At 37.8% G+C, this 21,232-nt stretch overlaps 1 protein-coding gene across 5 annotated transcripts in view; it reads right to left on the bottom strand.

Moving 5' to 3' along the window:
* The window catches only part of MLLT10 (MLLT10 histone lysine methyltransferase DOT1L cofactor), a 207,311-nt gene that overhangs the window by 131,620 nt on the left and 54,459 nt on the right, over positions 1 to 21,232 (bottom strand). For all 5 annotated transcript variants that reach the window (XR_002182142.2, XR_002182143.2, XM_019973026.2 and 2 more), the window contains exon 5: positions 1,973 to 2,082. Coding sequence is in view for 3 of the 5 variants with exons in the window: in XM_019973026.2 (XP_019828585.2) it covers positions 1,973 to 2,082 (110 nt within the window). In the remaining 2 variants the exon portion in view is untranslated. The remainder of the gene's footprint in view (positions 1 to 1,972; positions 2,083 to 21,232) is intronic.

The following is a 21,232-nucleotide window of genomic DNA, read 5'->3' as shown; positions in this document are numbered from 1 at the left end:
ACTTGCCATCAATCATGGTAAAAGATTCATTAATCAAAGAAATAACAGTGGATGCTAAAATTAGTGAATAAAAGGCAAAAGAAACAAGGTATTTACACACAAAGTACTTCACTATAAAATGCTTACTAATTATCATGGAAATAAACATTAACCTCCCAGTGGACAAATCTTGCAGACACCACCTCAACCAAGTGACCAAGGTAACATCACCAGTATTGGGAAAAACTGAAATCATGTACCACCTGACAGGATGCAATGAGAAGAACACAGCATCAACTCTGTGACATTCCTGCCAAAAACACATAATCTTAATTTAACAATGAGGAAACATTATTAAAAACTACTCTACAAATAATCTTCAGAAGTACCAAAGTTAATGTAAGTCAGGAGACTTAAGGGACAAAAAGCAAACTGTGATCTTTTTGCTAGGAAAAGACTCTACTGGGAAAACAAAAAATATGAATGAAAATTAGACAAATAATGATGACATTTCTGGATTAGACAAATAACACATAAATGTTAATTTCCTGATTCTGATGGGTGTATTCTGGTCATGCAGAAGAAAGTCCTTCTTTATAGGAAATATATAGTATAAAATAGTTATACTTTAGAGAAAGATTCTGTGTAGCAACAAAGGCAGAAACAATAAACAGTAGTTGTGTAAATTATAAAAAAAATTTTAAACTTTAAACTAGAAAAAATTAACATTCTAGAATACCAAAAATAATGACAATCATAAATACAAAATAAAACTTAAAAAGCAAATATTAAATTCTGGGCAAAAGCACAGACAGCAAGTATGTAAGAAAAAAGAATAATTATCTTCAGTATAAAAAACATTTTGTAAGAAAAAATTAAAACATTACAATATTAAAATGAACAAAGAGCTATTCAAGGTCAATTAACAAATATGAATAACGTTTTCTAAAAAAACTTCAAAATATTTAATGTTATCAAGATGGAAAGAAAATCATTCAAAAACTGCAATACTTTTCACTAAAAAGAATAGCAAAGATTGTCCTACTGGTAATACACAGTGCATTTAACAGGACACAAGATTATGTACAATCTCACGTACCACTAACGTGATTAGTCAACTAGAAGTATTTAGTATTTGTAAAATGCAAACAAAAATAAATCTAGGAAGATCTTAATAGAAAGATTTTACATGAGTTTTGTCCTACATTTTTCTATTTCTCTGCATTTTCCAAATAAATATTAATAATCTACATTACAAAATGTTTAATATTTTGAAATCTTGGCATTGGCTACCATGACCCTTTCTCCACAGATGAAATAAATCAACAAGTACCTTCAGTTAACAATTATAATGGTATGTATAAAGGCACAGGTGGTAATTAAAAAAATAATAATCCAATATGTAAGAGAATGAAACAACAATATAAATGTACTAAATTAAGAAAAAGATATAAGAGAAAAAGCCAACATTAAGATTATTTTTAAGGGCAGAAAAAAAAGAATACTGTCTTGAGAGCAAAAAAATCATTTGGAGAGATGAATAAATAATATTCTGTGATAGGATTATTTTTAAAAACAGGATGTGTATCACCATAATGAAATTATGTCAAATAATGATTAATTAAAATTTAATACAGCCTTAATGTCTGAAAAAACACAAAAGTCAATAATTAGTTTTTTGTTTTTCTTTAAGTCAGTAATTCTTAAAGAACAATCTGTAAGGATTAAAATGTTAGGACCTTAAATACCTAGGTTAATATAAAAGGTAATATAGCTTTGCTTGTATGCATTTGTTTTATACTCCTGTGACTTTAGTAACATATTTTAATAACTGTACTTTACCACAGTAATTATATTTTTTCCAAATCAATGGAGGCATTTAAATTTTTTAATGAAGGGCTATAATAAGACAAAATTTAACAATTCCTTTACATTTACCAGTATTAAAACAAAGAGTTATATTCAAACATCAATAAAATAATATATACTGTACCTTATTATAACGATCATGTGGAACAGACTGTAAAACAATTGGTTCCATTGTAGAAACATTGGCAAACTGTACCTCTGGTATATACAGGGCACAAACCACATGAGCCCAACCTAAAAATAAGTAAGTAAAAATAATGTCATTCTCCAGTTGCAACAAAGGTTTTTAAAACATAAATTATTAACTTTCTGAACAGATCCCTTAAATGCCCATTTAAGCAAACACAACAAAAAACATTAAAAATTGGCGCTGCTGCTGCTGCTGCTGCTGCTGCTGCTGCTGCTAAGTCGCTTCAGTCATGTCCGACTCCGTGCGATCCCATAGATAGCAGCCCACCAGGCTCCCCCATCCCTAGGATTCTCCAGGCAAGAACACTGGAGTGGGTTGCCATTTCCTTCTCCAATGCATGAAAGTGAAAAGTGAAAGTGAAGTCGCTCAGTCGTGTCCAACTCTTAGCGACCCCATAGACTGCAGCCCACCAGGCTCCTCTGTTCATGGGATTTTCCAGGCAAGAGTGCTGGAGTGGGGTGCCATTGCCTTCTCCGAAAATTCGCACTACTAATACTTACACCAATACTGATAAAAGACTCTTAGTCATTTCCGCAGTTACTGTGTGCAGTAACACAAATGAAGGGAAACTTTTTTTTTTTTGGCTGCTGCACCCATTTATCTGGGATCTCAGTTCCCAGACCAGGGACTGACTCAACCCGAGCCATGGCAGTGAAAGCCCAGAATCCTAACCACGGGGCCACCAGGGAACTCCCCAAGGGAAACACTTTAAAATTCAGATGCTGGCACTGACAGATTTTATAAGAGTAAACTAAATAATTCAGATCAATACTCTCTCTGAGAACCACAAAAAGTATGCAGTTTTACAGCTGAAAACCTAAAATAAAAACTTAAATACTTTAAATGTTAAATGTCAATATTAAATTTGTAACTGCCATACTAACGTTAATATTTTAAATACTAACATTCATTGTTTTACTATTTTAATATTTCACTTCAAATAATTGATCTTAAATGTTGCTTCTCTCAAGTTTTCAAAATGTGACTCAGTCAGTTCAGTTCAGTCACTCAGTCGTGTTCGATTCTTTGCGACCCCATGAATTGCAGCACGCCAGGCCTCCCTGTTCATCACCAACTCCCGGAGTTCACCCAAACTCATGTGCATCGAGTCGGTGATGCCATCCAGATATCTTATCCACTGTCGTCCCCTTGTCCTCCTGCTCCCAATCCCTCCCGGCATCAGGGTCTTTGCCAATGAGTCAACTCTTTGCGTGAGGTGGCCAAGTATTGTAGTTTCAAGCCTCAGCATCAGTCCTTCCAATGAGTACCCAGTACTGGTCTCATTTAGGATGGACTCGTCGGATCTCCTAGCATTCCAAGGGACTCTCAAGAGTCTTCTCCAACACCACAGTTCAAAAGCATCAATTCTTCGGCACTCAACTTTCTTCACAGTCCAACTCTCACATTCATACATGACCACTGGAAAAACCATAGCCTTGACTAGACGGACCTTTGTCAGTAAAGTAATATCTCTGCTTTTTAATATGCTATCTAGGTTGGTCATAGCTTTCCTTCTAAGCAGTAAGCGTCTTTTAATTTCATGGCTGCAATCACCATCTGCAGTGATTTTGGAGCCCAAAAAAATAAAGTCTGACACTGTTTCCACTGTTTCCCCATCTATTTCCCATGAAGTAATGGGACCAGATGCCATGATCTTCATTTTATGAATGCTGAGCTTTAAGCCAACTTTTTCACTCTCCTCTTTCACTTTCATCAAGAGGCTCTTTAGTTCCTCTTCACTTTCTGCCATAAGGGTGGTGTCATCTGCATATTTGAGGTTACTGATATTTCTCCCGGCAATCTTGATTCTAGCTTGTGCTTCTTCCAGCCCAGCGTTTCTCATGATGTACTCTGCATATAAGTTAATTAAGCAGGGTGACAATATACAGCTTTGACAAACTCATTTTCCTATTTGGAACCAGTCTGTTGTTCCATGTCCAGTTCTAACTGTTGCTTCCTGACCTGCATACAGATTTCTCAAGAGGCAGGTCAGGTGGTCTGGTATTCCCATCTCTTCCAGAATTTTCCACAGTTGATTGTCATCCACACAGTCAAAGACTTTGGCACAGTCAATAAAGCAGAAATAGATGTTTTTCTGGAACTCTCTTGCTTTTTCTATGATCCAGCAGATGTTGGCAATTTGATCTCTGGTTCCTCTGCCTTTTCTAAAACCAACCTGAACATCTGGAAGTTCAAAGTTCATGGATTGCCGAAGCCTGGCTTGGAGAATTTTGAGCGTTACTTTACTAGCGTGTGAAATGAGTGCAAATGTGCAGTAGTTTGAGCATTCTTTGGCATTGCCTTTCTTTGGGACTGGAATGAAAACTGACCTTTTCCAGTCCTGTGGCCACTGCTGAGTTTTCCAAATTTGCTGGCATATTGAGTGCAGCACTTTCCACAATATCATCTTTCAGGATTTGAAATAGCTCAACTGGAATTCCATTACCTCCACCAGCTTTGTTCATAGTGATGCTTTCTAAGGCCCACTTGACTTCACATTCCAGTATGTCTGGCTCTAGGTCAGTGATCACATCATCATGATTATCTTGGTCGTGAAGATCTTTCTTGTACAGTTCTTCTGTGTATTCTTACCACCTCTTAATATCTTCTGCTTCTGTTAGGTCCATACCATTTCTGTCCTTTATCAAGCCCATCTTTGCATGAAATGTTCCCTTGCTATCTCTAATTTTCTTGAAGAGATCTCTGGTCTTTCCCTTTCTGTTTGTTTTCCTTTATTTCTTTGCATTGATCGCAGAGGAAGGCTTTCTTATCTCTCCTTGCTATTCTTTGGAACTCTGCATTCAGATGCTTGTATCTTTCATTTTCTCCTTTGCTTTTTGCTTGTCTTTTCACAGCTATTTGTAAGGCCTCCTCAGACAGCCATTTTGCTTTTTTGCATTTCTCTTCCACAGGGATGGGCTCGATACCTGTCTCCTGTACAATGTCACGAACCTCCATCCATAGTTCATCAGGCTGTCTATCAGATCTAGTCCCTTAAATCTATTTCTCACTTCCACTGTATAATCATAAGGGATTTGATTTAGGTCATACCTGAATGGTCTAGTAGTTTTCCAAACTTTCTTCAATTTAAGTCTGAATTTGGCAATAAGGAGTTCATGATCTGAGCCACAGTGAACTAGCCAATCTGATCAAAAGGACCACAGCCTTGCCTAACTCAATCAAACTAAGCCATGCCATGTGGGGCCACCCAAGACAGATGGGTCATGGTGGAGAGGTCTGACAGAATGTGGTCCACTGGAGAAGGGAATGGCAAACCACTTCAGAGAACCACCTTGAGAACCCCATGAACAGTATGAAAAGGCAAAATGACAGGATACTGAAAGAGGAACTCCCCAGGTTGGTAGGTGCCCAATATGCTACAGGAGATCAGTGGAGAAATAACTCCAGAAAGAATGAAGGGATGGAGCCAAAGCAAAATCAATACTCAGTTGTGGATGTGACTGGTGATAGAAGCAAGGTCCGATGCTGTAAAGAGCAGTATTGCATAGGAACCTGGAACGTTAGGTCCATGAATCAAGGCAAACTGGAAGTGGTCAAACAGGAGATGGCAAGAGTAAACGTCGACATTCCTGGTATCAGCGAACTAAAGTGGACTGCAGTGGGTGAAATTTAACTCAGATGACCATTATATCTACTACTGTGGGCAGGAATCCCTTAGAAGAAATGGAGTAGCCATCATGGTCAACAAAAGAGTCCGAAATGCAGTACCTGGATGCAATCAAAAACGACAGAATGATCTCTGTTTGTTTCCAAGGCAAACCATTCATAATCACAGTGATTTCAAGCCTATGCGCCAACCAGTAACGCTGAAGAAGCGGAAGTCGAATGGTTCTATGAAGACCTACAAGACCTTTTAGAACTAACACCCAAAAAAGATGTCCTTTTCATTATAGGGGACTGGAATGCAAAAGTAGGAAGTCAAGAAACACCTGGAGTAACAGGCAAATTTGGCCTTGGAATACGGAATGAAGCAGGGCAAAGGCTAACAGAGTTTTGCCAAGAGGACACACTGGTCATAACAAACACCCTCTTCCAACAACACAATAAAAGACTCTACCCATGGACATCACCAGACGGTCAACACCAAAATCAGACTGATTATATTCTTAGCAGCCAAAGATGGAGAAGCTCTATACAGTCAGCAAAAATGTGACTAAAGAAGGTATAATGTGACTAAAGAACTGATGTGATAGTAAGGAATTATCAGAGCTAAATTGCAAAAGGATGGAAGTCCAGGTCCTTAAGTACAACTCTGACCACTTTGCCACCTGGGGGACATTTGCTTATTTCAAAGAAAACAGCTGAGAGTGGAAGGTACTTTTGACAAATTCAGAAGGCTCAAAGTATAGGGATCTTATGTCCCTGGACAACTAAGGGAAAAGAGGAATACTAGTTACTCCCTCACCCTCTTTCAGTGGCAAAACTGAGGGGCTGCATTGCAAGTCAGAAATGCCAATAAACTAAAAGTACAGAGGCCCTCTAAGAGCCTGCAGCTGAGCTTTGATCATCTCAAGCTCAGAAATTCAACTCATGTAATCCTAAATTATCAAGTGCCTCAGACACCAGACAGAAGTTAATATAAACCCTCTCTCCAGGAAAATAATGTCATTCATTTGGCTACAAATAATTTCTAATACGGCAAGGAGATCAAACCAGTCAATCCTAAAGGAAATCAATGCTGAATATTCATTGGAAGGATTGATTCTGAAGCTCCAATACTTTGGCAACCTGATGCAAAGAGCTGACTCACTGGAAAAGACCCTGATGCTGGGAAAGACTGAAGGCAGGAAGATAAGGAGAGGACAGAGGATGAGATGGTCAGATGGCATCACTGACTCAGTGGACATGAGTTTGAGCAACCTCCGCAAGATGGTGAAGGACAGGGAAGCCTGGCGTGCTTCAGTCCATGGGGCTGCAAAGAGTTCGACACGACTGAGCAACTGAACAACAACAAGTTTTAATAGTAGCTCATTTTCATTTTCAGCACATTGAAAAATATGAAACACAAGAGAGACAACATGAATGAAAAGCAGCAAAAACATGAAAATCAAAACAGATTTGTATGTTGGGGTTTCAGACACAGAGGTTTTTAAAAGTATGGTTATTATATTTAAATACACACAAATATTAAAAATTCCATCAAAGAACTGAAAACTCTCAATCAAAAATTAAAGAAGTAAAAACAAAAATTTAAAACTAGTAAATGGGATTAACAATGGCCTAGACATATCAATTGGAGAAGGCAATGGCACCCCACTCCAGTACTCTTGCCTGGAAAATCCCATGGACGGAGGAACCTGGTAGGCTGCAGTCCATGGGGTCGCCAGGAGTCAGACACGACTGAGCGACTTCTACTTTCACTTTTCACTTTCATGCATTAGAGAAGGGAATGGCAACCCACTCCAGTGTTCTTGCCTGGAGAATCCCAGGGACGGGGGAGCCTGGTGGACTGCCGTCTATGGGGTCGCACAGAGTCAGACACGACTGAAGCGACTTAGCAGCAGCAGCAGATATATCAATAGTCAAAAAGAAAATTAGAACAAAATAGGTCAGAAGAAAATACTCAGAACATTAGCACAAAAGTATGAAAAAGACAAAAAGAGGACAAGAAACAAAAAGAACATAATAACAAGTTACCTAACAAGTAATTAGAGTCTCAAGAGAAATATAAAAGAAATAAGTGGTATGGAAGCAATATTTAAAATGATAATAACTAAAATCTTTCTAAAATAAAAAGATAACAAGTCACAGGTTGAATAATCACAATAAATCCCAAGGTAAATTAATATTAATATAAATCCATACACAGGCACATAATCTGTAGAACTACAGAAAACCAAAAAGAAAAATACCTGAAAATAACCAAAGGCAAGTTATCACCAAAAGAAAGGGATAAATAACCAAAAAAAGCCAAAAATATCTTTAAACAAATTCAAGCCAAAAAATATCTTTAAACAAATTCCCTCTAAAAGCAACACCAGACAATTTTCCTTGGGCAACAGAAAAGAGAGAAAACAAAAATGACCAAAGAAGGAAGGTCCAAGATGCATAGAAAAATGAAGCATGATAAACACACAGGTACTTCTGACAGAGTTATTGGCTGATGAAACAATAATAACACCTTCTTTCACTTAAAATACAAATGACTGCTTACATCAAAAGTCTTGTAAAGTTTTCAATGTGTATAAAACATTTTACTACTAAAGACTGGGGAAGAAGCAGGTAAAAGAGATCTATACAGTTCTGAGGTTTTCTACATTTTATGTAAAATGGTATACATAGTAGATTGAACTATTTGTATGAAACTTGTAATCCCTAGAACAACTGCTACAGCTACATACATAAATATTAATACCTGTATATACAGAAAAGATATGGCCCAAATGGTAATCTAATAACATTAAATTTAAATGGAATTAACTGTATTATTAAATGGATTAAAATACAATGCTAAAAACATTCATAAAATCACAAATAAAGAAGAAAAGAGGGAACAGAGAATAATAAAATAAGAAAAAAATCAAGGTTAAGAAGAAATAATAGGAGACTAGTCAAGATGGAATAATAAGGACCACATTTATGCTCCTGCATGTAACAGTGCATATCCCCCCAACTCAAAAATTTTAAAAAGGGACAAAATAATTCAGACAATGTTTCTCAAGACACTTGAGTTTCCCCTGTGGCTCAGCTGGTAAAGAACCCGCCTGCAATGTGGGAGACCTGGGTTCAATCCCTGAGTTGGGAAGATCCCCTGGAGAAGGTAAAGGCTCCCCACTCCAGTAATCTGGCCTGGAGAATTCCATGGACTCTATAGTCAATGGGGTCGCAAAGAGTCGGACACAACTGAAGCAAATGAGCACACGTCAGCAAAAATGGGGGAGCAGGCAGCTCCAAAGGCACTTTCCACCACAGAAACATCCAAAAGTCAAGCAAAAACTGTAAGAACCAATTTCAAAGATTCTGGAAAAAAGAATGAAAGGCTTGCAGCAACCAAATGAATTCTAGGTCAGAAAAAAAAAAAACTTAAAAACTGTGGGAAAGTGGAGAGTTCCCTCGCCGTCCAGTGGTTACAAGTAGGTGCTCCGACTGCCAGAGGTCTGGGTTCAATCCTTGGTCAGGGAACTAAGATCCTGCAAGGGGCAAAAAAGCCAGCAAAAAGAAAAGTAAGAAAGCTTTGGGAATTCTTACTTTCCCTTGACCCCTGCCATCCTGGATTCAGCATAAGTCTTCAAGAGAACACCTTGAAGACCCAGTAACCAACCCCAGCTCCAGTTTCTGAAGGAACAGAGGAGACTTTATTTGCAAATAATTGTGCTTCCCTATTTTAAAATGCCTGTGGGCTACTGAAGAACTAACACATCTTATTCTTTTGACAAGCTCAGAACTCACACAGGGCAGAAAAGTGGAGGGTATTTCTCAAATCACTGTATGGCAGACAAACCAAAAAAAAAAAAGGCACAGATGCCTGGGGCAAAAGATTATGGTTCACAAACATGCCAAGAGCCCAAGAGGAAAACCTGGGACAGATTTTCTCTTGGAAACTGGGAGCGCTGAAAAGTATCTGTGCATTCCAGGTAATTTAGACAGCACCACATGCCCAGGGCAGGATGCATCTTCGTAAAAGACCTGATGAGATGCTAAACTTTCATCACTGATATATCTCCTGGTACAGGGCAAGCAGGAAGCAGAACTCTAAGCAGACTGGCTGGCCACTGAAGGAAAGATCCCAGCACAGAGTCAATCCACAAACACTGGAGAGTAGTTTCTTTCTCTTTTTTTTTTTGAACCCCTCTCCCTTCTCACTTCTACTGCACATTATCTTAGCACCTAGTATTCAAGCAAGTCTTTGCCAAAACACTAGTTGAACACAAGCTACAAAAACAGACTTTAGAGATCAAAGTGACAAAGAAAGCACACTTAAAAAAAAAAAAAAACTATATAGAAAACCACTTAAAAGGCAAGTAACACCAAGCAACAAAATTAAACCATGAGTAAAGACCCTACTTTCCAGAGTGGACATAGTCAGTATGTCCAGTTTTCAAGAAAAAGTTACAGAGGATACAAAGAAAAAGAGCATATAGCCCATTCATGGGAGAATTTAACAGAATTTGTCTCTGCAGAAGCACAGATATTAAATGCAGACTTTAAATCACTGTCTTGCTGCTGCTGCTAGAGAATCTGATCCAGCAGGTGTTGGGATGGACCCAGGGACCTAGATTTGATCAACCTCACTGCTGCTGCTAAGTCGCTTCAATCGTGTCCGACTCTGTGCGACCCCATAGACGGCAGTCCACCAGGCTCTCCCGTCCCTGGGATTCTCCAGGCAAGAACACTGGAGTGGGTTGCCATTCCCTTCTCCAATGCATGAAAGTGAAAAGTGAAAGTGAAGCCGCGCAGTCGTGTCCGACTCTTTGCAACCCCATGGACTACAACCTACCAGGCTCCTCCACCCATGGGATTTTCCAGGCAAGAGTACTGGAGTGGGGTGCCATTGCCTTCTAAAGGAAAGCAAGGACAAGAAATCTAAGGAAACCAGGACAATGAAGTCTCAACAAAGAGAGAATCAATACCATTTTAAAAAGGAACCAAACACAAACACTGATGCTTAAAATTATAATAACCAGAATGAAAAATACACTAGAGGGTCTCAACAATAGATCTGAGTACAGAAGAAAAAAACTCAGTCACCTTAAAGGTAGACCAACTGAAACATTAGATAAAGACATGAATCTACACATTCAAGAGGTTCAAGGAACCACCAGAATAAACACAACGAGATCTGCATTGAGATAAAATAATAAATCACTGCTAAAGCCAAGGAAAAAGAGAATCTTTGAGAAGAAACTTGTTACATACAAGGAATCCTCAGTAAGATTAAACAATAAATTTCTCATCAAATTCAACAGGGGCCATTAGTGTGTGTACAATGACATTTTTAAATTTCTGGAAGAAAAAACTTGTCACTTAAGAATTCCAAATCGAGCAAAATTATCCTTCAAATATGGAAAAAGACACACATCCCAATGAAACACAAGGTGAGGGAATCTGTTGCTAAGAGACTTGCCCCACATGAATCTGGAGAAGGGTTTCTTCTGGCTAACCAAAAAAATACTGTTATTTAATCATTATGTCCGACTGTGACACCATGGACTGCAGCCCACCAGGCTCCTCTGTCCACGGGATTTCCCAGGAAACAATACTATAGTGGGTTGCCATTTCCTTCTCCCAGGAATCTTCCCGACCAAGAGATCAAACCCATGTTCCCTGCATTGGCAGGCAGATTCTTGACCACTGAACCACCAGGGACACCCCCGGTAAAGTTTAAACATAGGTAAAAATTAAAGGCAACATTATAATAGATTTGAATTGTAACTCGTTATCTTTGCTACATGGTTTAACATCTACTTCTGCATCACTGATTACACTAAAGCCTTTGACTGTGTGTGGATCACAACAAACTGTGCCCAATTCTTAAAGAGATGGGAATACCAGACCACCTGACCTGCCTCCTGATAAATCTGTATAGAGGTCAAGAAGCAACAGTTAGAACCAGACACGTAACAACAGACGGATTCCAATTTGGGGAAGAGGCATGTCAAGGCTATGTATTGCCACCCTGCTTATTTAACTTATATGCAGAGTACATCATGCGAAATGCTGGGCTGAATGAAGCAAAGCTGAAATTAAGACTGCACGGAGAAATATCAATAACCTAAGATATGCAGATGACACCACCCTTGTGGCAGAAAGCAAAGAGGAACTAAAGAGCCTCTTGAAGAAGATGAAAGAGGAGAGTGAAAAACCTGGCTTAAGACTCAACATTCAAAAAACTAAGGGCTTCCCTTGTGACTCAGATGGTAAAGAATCTGCATGCAATGTGAGAGACCTAGGTTCGATTCCTGGGTTGGGAAGATCTCTGGAGAAGGGAAAGGCTACCCACTCTAGTATTCTGGCCTGTAGAATTCCGTGGACTGTACAGTCCATGCGGTCGCAAAGAGTCGGACATGACTGAGTGACTTTCACTAAAACGAAAAAAAAAAAAACACTAAGATCATGGCATCTGATCCCATCACTTCATGGCAAATAGATAGGGAAACAATGGAAACATTGAGAGACTTTATTTTCTTGGGCTCCAAAATCACTGCAGATGGTGACTGCAGCCATGAAATTAAAAGATGCTTGCTCCTTGGAAGGAAAACTATGACAAACCTAGACAGCACATTAAAAAGCAGACACGTTACTTTACCGACAAAGGTCCATATAGTCAAAGCTATGGTTTTTCCAGTAGTCATGTATGGATGTGAGAGCTGGACTATAAAGAAAGCTGAGCACTGAAGAAGTGATGCTTTTGAACTGTGGTGTTGGAGAAGACTCTTGAGAGCCCCTGGGACTGCAAGGAGATCAAACTAGTCAATCCTAAAGGAAATCAACCCTGAATATCCATTGGAAGGACTGATACTGAAGCTGAAGCTCCAACACTTTGGCACCATGTGAAGAGCCGACTCACTGAAAAAGACTGATGCTGGGAAAGACTGAAGGCAGGAGGAGAAGGGAAAGACAGAGGACGAGATGGTTGGATGGCATCACCAACTCAATGGACTTGAGTCTGAGCAGGCTCCAAGAGCTGGTGAAGGACAGGAAAGCCTGGCGTGCTGCAGTCCATAGAGGTCAGAAAGAGTCGGACACAACTGAGCAACTGAATAACAAAATACTTTAAAAGATAAATGCATGATACAAATTTTGAAAAAACAACAGAAAGGTTGTGGGGTGTAGATGTATAGGAGCAGAATCTTTGCATGCTATTGAAGCTAAGTTGGTATCAGTTCAAACAAAGGAATTATAATGAATCTAGGATAACTGTAATCTTCATGGAAAGCAGCAAGGACATACAGCTGGCCCTTGAAAAACACAAGTTTAAACACTGCAGGTCCACTTAAATGTAAGTTTTCCATAGTAAATAATACTACAGTTCTACATCATCCAGAGTTGTTTGAATCCGTGGATGTAGAACCTTGGATATAGAGGAGTCACGTATATATTTGGAGGACCAACTATACATTATATTTGGACAAACAGTAGGCTAATAGCTGCCCAGGTTGAAGGTACTGAGGGCAAATGAGACGTGAATGCTAAAGATTACAGTGTATATTTCTGGCCTGATAAAAATTCTAATTGTGATAATGGTGGCACAAGTCTTTGAATACTGTAAAAGCCATTGAATTACATGCTTTAAATGGTTCAATTGTATACTATGTGAATAAAGTTGTTATATTTTAAAAATCAACAATAGAAAACAACTGAATTTTTTAAAAAGGCAAAAATACATACATACATCACCAAAGATGCAAGAATGGCAAATAAGTACATGAAAAGGGGATCAAAAGTATTATTCATTAAGGAAATGGGAATTAAAACTACAAGGATATCGCAGACATAGAAAACAAACTTATGATTACCACAGGGCTCGAAGAGGAGAGAGATAAATTAGAAGTATGGGATTAATAGATACTCATTACTACATAAAATAGATAAGAAGCAAAGATTTACTGTTTAACACTATATCCAATATCTTACAATAACCAATGAGACAAAAATCATCTCAAACAAACTCCCATAAAGCTATTCTTCTTTAATGGCAACTTGAAAAGAAACAAAAACAAACCCTGACTATACCAAGTGTTGAAGAGGATACAAAGCAACTGGAAGTCTCAACTGCTCCTGATGGGAATGTAAAATGTTACAACCACTTTAGAAAACAGTTTGTCAGTTCCTTAAACAATTAAGCATGCACTTACTATAAACTAGCCATTTCATTCTTATTTACCCAAGGTAAATGAAGGCCTATGGTCATACATGTGCTCAAATGTTAAAAACTTCATTTTTAATAGCTGAAAACTAAAAACAATCTGTCAACAGGTTAATAAACTGCTATAACCATACAAAGGAATAATAGTGAACAACAAAAAGAAATGAAATAAATATTGATACACGTAACAAGAAGAATTACCTCAAAATACTTATAATGATGGAAATAAACCAGACAAAAAATTTGCATGTGTATTATATACATATTCGTATGTCTAGACACACATATAGACTCCAATTGTAGAAAACTCTAGAAAACATAAAGTAATCTACAGTAATAGAAAGCAGACCACTGGTGACCTGGGAGAGGCTGCAAAGAGGAACAGGTACCTCAGATATACTAATGTATGCCTGAGTCCCTCTGCTGATCACCTGAAAGTATCACAACTTGTTAATTGGCTATACTCCAATATAAAATAAAAAGTTCAAAAGTAAAAAAAAAATAGACCTCAATTCAAATTTTAATCTGTATTAAATGTTAAATCATTTATATACAATAGTTAATGAGACAAGATTAAAGATTGAGAGGGACAGCTGCTGCTGCTGCGTCACTTCAGTCCTGTCCAACTCTGTGTGACCCCAGAGACGGCAGTCCACCAGACTCCCCCATCCCTGGGATTCTCCAGGCAAGAACACTGGAGTGGGTTGCCATTTCCTTCTCCAGGGAGGGACAGAGTAGACTTAAAAAAAAATGACCAAACTACATGCTGCCTGTAAGAGAAACATTATGCGGCTTCCTAGGTAGCCCAGTGGTAGGTAGCCCAGTGGTAAAGAATTCTCCTGCCAATGCAGGAGATGCCAGGAGACATGGGTTCAATTCTTGGGTCAGGAAGATTCCCTGCAGCAAGAAATGGCAAACCACTCCGGTATTCTTGCCAGGGAAATATCATGGCCAGAGGACTATAGTCCATGGGTTGCAAAGAGTTGGACACAACTTTGCAACTAAACAACAACAAACCAAAAACAAAAAGAGAAACACTTAATAAAAAACTCTGTTAAGTTTAAAGGAAATAAAAGCAAATCAATGGGCAATGCTACATCCTGCTAATAGTAAGAATATAAAGGCAGGAGTGACTCTTCTGATATCAGATATGTACTACAAAACAAACACTCCATAGATAGAAAGGAATATTTTGTAACAATAAAGGGGTATCAATAAAAAGACATAATAACAATTAGGAAAGTATATGTACCTAGCCTTAAAATATATGAAGCACCACTTGACAGGATTGGAACACTTGACAATGTTCCAACTTTAACAGATTTTTAACATATGATTTTCAGCAATTAATAGATGAACTAGATTCACCCCCCCCACCCAAAATCAATGCAGACATAAAAGAGCTTAACAATAAAAACTGTCTTGATCTAACTGACCACAACACTATATTCATTCAACAGTAGAATACATAAGACACGTTCACCAACACAGATAATAAATATGCTGGGCCTTGAGATAAGTCTTAGTGGACTTTAAAGGACAAAAATCATCCAGAGTGGAATCGCTAACAACAAAGAAATTAAATAAGCAACCAACAATTACCTATCTAGCAATGTAACTGGCAAATAAATGAGACTTCTAAATTTGGGGGTAAAAGAGAAAAGCAGGAGAAATTTGGACAACATTTTGACCTAACAACAAATAAACAACATATCAAATTCTGTGGAATGCAGTAAAAATGTTCGGAGGGAAACTTGAATCTTTAAATATTTTTACTAGAAAAGATGTACTTTTACTAAAACTTCATGGCAAATAGATGGGTAAACAATGGAAACAGTGAGAGACTTTATTTTGGGGGCTCTAAAATCACTGCAGATGGTGACTGCAGCCATGAAATTAAAAGATGCTTGCTCCTTGGAAGAAAAGCTATGACAAACCTAGACAGCACATTAAAAAACAGAGACATTACTTTGCTGACAAAGGTCCATATAGTCAAAGCTATCACTTTTCCAGTAGTCATGCATCGGTGTGAGAGTTGGACCATAAAGAAAGCTGAACACTGAAGACTGATGCTTTGAACTGTGGTGTTGAAGAAGACTCTTGAGAGCCCCTGGGACTGCAAAGAGATCCAACCAGTCCATCCTAAAGCAAATCAGTCCTGAATATTCATTGGAAGGACTGGTGCTAAAGCTGAAACTACAATACTTTGGCCACCTGATGTGAAGAACTGACTCAATGGAAAATACCCTGATGCTAGGAAAGACTGAAGGAGGGAGGAGAAGGGGACAACAGAGGATGAGATGGTTGGATGGCATCACTGACTCGATGGACATGAGCTTGAGCAAGCTCCGGGAGTTGGTGATGGACAGGGAAACCTGGTGTGCTGCAGTCCATAGAGCTGCGAAGAGTCGGACACAACTGAGGGACTGGACCGAACTGAACTGAACTAGAAAAGAAGATCTAAATTCAAAGATCTAAGGTGCCGCCATGAAGAAGTTAAAACATTAGAGCTAAATACATACAAGGTATGTAGAAAGAAGGAAATCATAAAGATTAAAGGAGAAATCAGTAAAATACAGAAAACGGGGAGATAACTTTAAAAATTAAAGTCAGTTTATTTCTTTAAAAAGGTGAACAAAACTGACAAATTCCAGGTACACTTGTTAAAGAAAAATGAAACCAAACATCAAACTCCAAAAACCAAAACAACAATGTAAAACAAAAGAAGCAGAGACCACAAATCACCAGTATTAAGAATAAAAATAGGGCTTATCACTACTGACACACTACTGATCCAACAAATAATAACAGGCTAATAAAAAATACTATACATATTTACTCTCCAAAAATAAAATTTTGGGCCTCCCTAGTGGCTCAGTGGTAAAGAATCCGCCCACCAATCCAGGAGACACAGGCTTGATCTGGGAAGATCCCACATGCCTCGGAGCAACTAAGCCAGTGAGCCACAACTCATTCAGGGGCTCACAGCCCGTGCTCTTGAGCCTAGGAGTTCCAACTACTGACGTTCTCTTACCCTAGAGCTGGTGTTCCACAACAAGACAAGCCACCACAATGAGAAGCCCACACCCCACAACAAGAGTAGCCCCGCTCGTCACAACTAGCGAAAAGCTCTTGCATCAACAAAGACTCAGCACAGCCAAAAATAATAAATAAATGAAATTGTTTTTTAAAAATAAAATTTTCAGGGCTTCCCTGGTGGCTCAGTGGTAAAGAATCCATTTGCCTGCCAATGCAGAGGATGTGGGTTTGATCCCTAGTCCAGGAAGACTGCACATCGTTGAGCAACTAAGCCTGTGGGCCACAACTGCTGAGCCCACACACTGCAACTACTGAAGCCTGTGCTCCCCTAGAGCCCATGGAGCCCAACAAGAGCAGCCTCCACAACAGGAAGCCCACATACCCGCAACGAAGAGTAGCCCCTGCTCACTGCAACTAGAGAAAGCCCACATGCAGCAACAAAGACCCAGTGCAGCCAAAAATACATAAATAAATCTTTATAAAAAATAAGAGCATACAGATTTTAATATTTTAAAAGCACATTAACAAACTTCAGTACACTGACAATGTTTTCAAGTGTACAGTTCAGTAGTAGTACAGTTCTTAAAAAGAAGGGAGATTAATATCCCATTTTATGTATATAACACATCTTGTTTATCCATTCAGCCTCTGATAGACATTTGAGTTATTATACTTCTTGACTATTATGAATAGTTCTTCTGTGACCATGAGTGTACAAATATCTCTCAGAGACTCTGCTTCTAGATATATCCACTGGAAGTAGAACTGCTGGATCATTCTTTTTTATAGTAATCTTTTTAAATTTTTTGAAGGGCCTCCGTACTGTTTTCCATAGCAGCTATGACACTTTATAATCCCACTAACAGTGCACAAGGGTTCCAATTTCGCCACAGCCTCACTAACACTTGTAATTTTTTTTTAAAATATAGTAGCCATTCCAAAGGTGTGCTGTGACTTCATTGTGATTTTTCATCTACATTTCTACAGTGATTAGTAATGTTGAACACTTTTGTTATCAGTAATGTCACGTGGATATTTGTACCCCCTGAAATGATGAGAAGAGGACTTAACTTTTGTGGTACTCTTTCCCCAAACCCATACCAGGAGAAAAACATCAGAGGAACCCAGAAGGGGACATTCATCAGGTACCTGGCCAGTATTCAAGACTGTCAAGGTCATGCAAAACCAAAAAGACTGACAAACTGTTACAGACCACAGGAGACCAAGAGACATGGAAGCTAAATGCAAAAGAACATTAACAAAAAAGAAAAGATGAAAAAAATTTAAAGTATAGCATTCAGTTAATAGTAACATACAACTGTCTCTTAGTTTTCACAGATATACCATGTACAAAGTTAATAATGAAGAAACTGGACAAAGGGTATACAGGAACTCTCTGTACTATCTTTGTAACTTTTCAGTAAATCTATAAGTATTCCAAAACATTAAATTAATTAAAACAAATTAAAAAAGCTGACTTAAAAAATGCTTAGAGAAAAATAAGTAGAGCCAAAAACACCATTGACACTCTTTAAACACCAAAAACACTCTTCAAAAATTAAAAAGAATTTTTTTTTAAAGACAAGAAAATGTGGGAGAGCAGAAGAAAAAATGGAAGAAAGGAAGATAATAATGAGAAAGGGCTATCTCTGCAAGATATGAAATTGGAACAATTAAAACAGTGTAGTACCGGCCACGAAAAGACACATCACTAAACAAAATCAAAGTCCAGAAACGAAGCCAAATCACATGTGAACTTTGTATTTTTAAAAAGTGTCATTTGAATTCAACAGGGGAAATAAGATTATTCAAAACATGTATTTGGAACAAATGGATAGTCACCTAGGTGAAAAATAGCTCCATACCTCATAACTCACATTACAATAAATTCTAGATGGATCATTAATCTAAAAAATTTATAAGCCACATACTAGAAAAAGCCTACCCCAAAGTGTGAAATAATCTTGGTATAGAAAATAGCCCTTCCAGTATGCTACCAAACCAGGACAATTCTTTTGAATGATGATAACATAATCACTTATTTCTGTATGGCCAAAGGCAAAATCAAAACACAAACCAACATTTAGGAGGAAAAAACCCTGTAATACTCCAAAGGGCTAATTTCCCTAAAACATTAAGAGCTCTTACATAACTATCAACAAATGTTCCATGAGGAATGTACCAAAAGGAAAATGAGTTAAAAATATGCATGAAAACTTCATATAAAGAAAATAAAAATAGTTTTTAAGCATATGAAGAGGTGTTCAACTTCTCTCATAATAACAGAAATGCAGATTAAGGTTATGTTTATTTTTACCCACCATAGAGAAAAATATTAAAATATTCTTAATACTGATAGATGGAAAGGGTTAAAAGCTATATTCTGAATCCCTCTTTTAGGCTCCTGAGGAAAATATCTTGATTGTTGATGTTGATTGCAACATCAACCCTGAAGATAGATGACGGTCCTATAGGGTCTGCCATGTACTAATAACTAACCTCAGAATAACTAGCCTGCTATACTTGGCTGTCAGGAATATATATTGTATGACTTATAATTTATGGTCTACAGCTATGTTAAAATAAAAGAGCTAACCACTTACAAATATAAAGGCTAAATGTGTGCTAATGTTACTTGTACTTGCATGTCAACCTTACAATCAAAATGCTGGCAACATCAAAACCTGCATCAGAGTTTGGAGGCCTCTGTATTGTAACTGTATATGCTTTTCCTTTATAGGTGTATTTGGTGCTGGGTAAGTCAATTGTGACTTGTGAATCTGATCAATGATCCCAAACTGAAACTGACTCAGATAATCATGCAACTGTGCTGAGGAAACCATGTCGAAAACAGTCTCTTCTCATGTAATGTGAATTAGTACATCTCAATACAGGGGATACGGCAAAATCCAGTAAAATTTCAGATGCACATACCCTCTGACCCAGCAATTCCACTTCCAGGAATTTTTGCCTACAGCAAATCACCCACATATCTATGATTACATTGTATATGGTTATTCACTGCAGTATTGTTTTTTAAAAAAGACTAATAATAACTAAATGTTATTATGGTTAAATGGTTAAATAAATTACAGTTCATTTTTAGAATTAAATAACATACAGATGTATATGACAGAGAGTTTTTTTTTACTACTTATATGCAGTGATCTCCAAGGTACATTATTAATGAAGAAGCAATTCATAAAACACTATATTCTACATTTGTGTAAAAAGTGTTTATGTATGCAGAAAATGGCTCCAGATAGATATCAAGAATATGGTAACCTCCCCAGGAAGGAAACTACATGGTAAAGAAGCAGGAATGGTAAGAGCTAAAAGCTAATAATTATATTCAATTTCCTACTGACATATATATTATTTAGCAATCTCACAATCATCTTAAATTCAACACATAAAGAGTATCTCAGCATTGATCTCTACTTTCAAAACAACTCTCTATCCAACACTCTCTAACTCAGTAAAAGACCATCGATATTCAGCTGTCCACAAAGAAATCTGAGCAACTCCCTTCCCTCATTTCAACCATATCCATTAAGTCATACAGTAGTACTACTGTTAGACAGCCATGATTTAAGCTTGTTCAGTATCCATTCCCTCTTCTCACTAGAATACCATGCTTGAGGAAATTCTACTTGTTTCTGGTTCTAATAACTCCAAAATGCAGGCACTCAAGCACTCATTTTTTCTTCCAACTCTTGTGAGTTATATCTTTTCATTTATTCTTTTTGCTTCAGATATCCAGATCTATTTCTGTTACTGACAACTAAATAATATACATGTCTCTTGAAAACTGGTAAATAAAGGTCAAAAATGAAGCATCTGGACTGATGACATCTCCAAGAGCCTGTGATCTTACAGAAACACCAGAAAATGGAGCATAAAATGTCAAAACCAATTTGGTCAGAACTCTACTCTGGAAGATAGTCAAAAGTTTACAGTACCAAGTAAACAACACAAAGGCAACTTAAAAACTGTAACAGTTCTGTGTCATTTTCAGTTGCCTAGGCTCTACCACTTACTAGTGTGACAATGGTCTTGAAGACAGCATCCCATGTTCCTAGTGCCAAACTCTGGCCCCTGGTTCCTGAAGGGGCAAAGCAGAGCTTGCCCTCAAAGAACTATGATTTTAAGTTTTAACAGAACTAAGGAAGGAGGACTGACTTTGGCATTTGCTCTTGTATCCTTTAACCTGGATGAAGTGTGTTTTAAGAGGTTACCTGTAATCCCCAGGATAACCATTTAAAAATATATACATGGGAAACGAAGTAAGAATCAAAATCTGATACAAGAAACAAAGAAGAGCATTA

This window comes from Bos indicus, chromosome 13 (genome assembly GCF_029378745.1).
Source record: "Bos indicus isolate NIAB-ARS_2022 breed Sahiwal x Tharparkar chromosome 13, NIAB-ARS_B.indTharparkar_mat_pri_1.0, whole genome shotgun sequence".
Lineage (NCBI taxonomy): Eukaryota > Metazoa > Chordata > Mammalia > Artiodactyla > Bovidae > Bos > Bos indicus.
The sequence above is the reverse complement of the archived record's forward strand: the minus strand, read 5'-3'. Positions and strand labels throughout refer to the sequence as shown.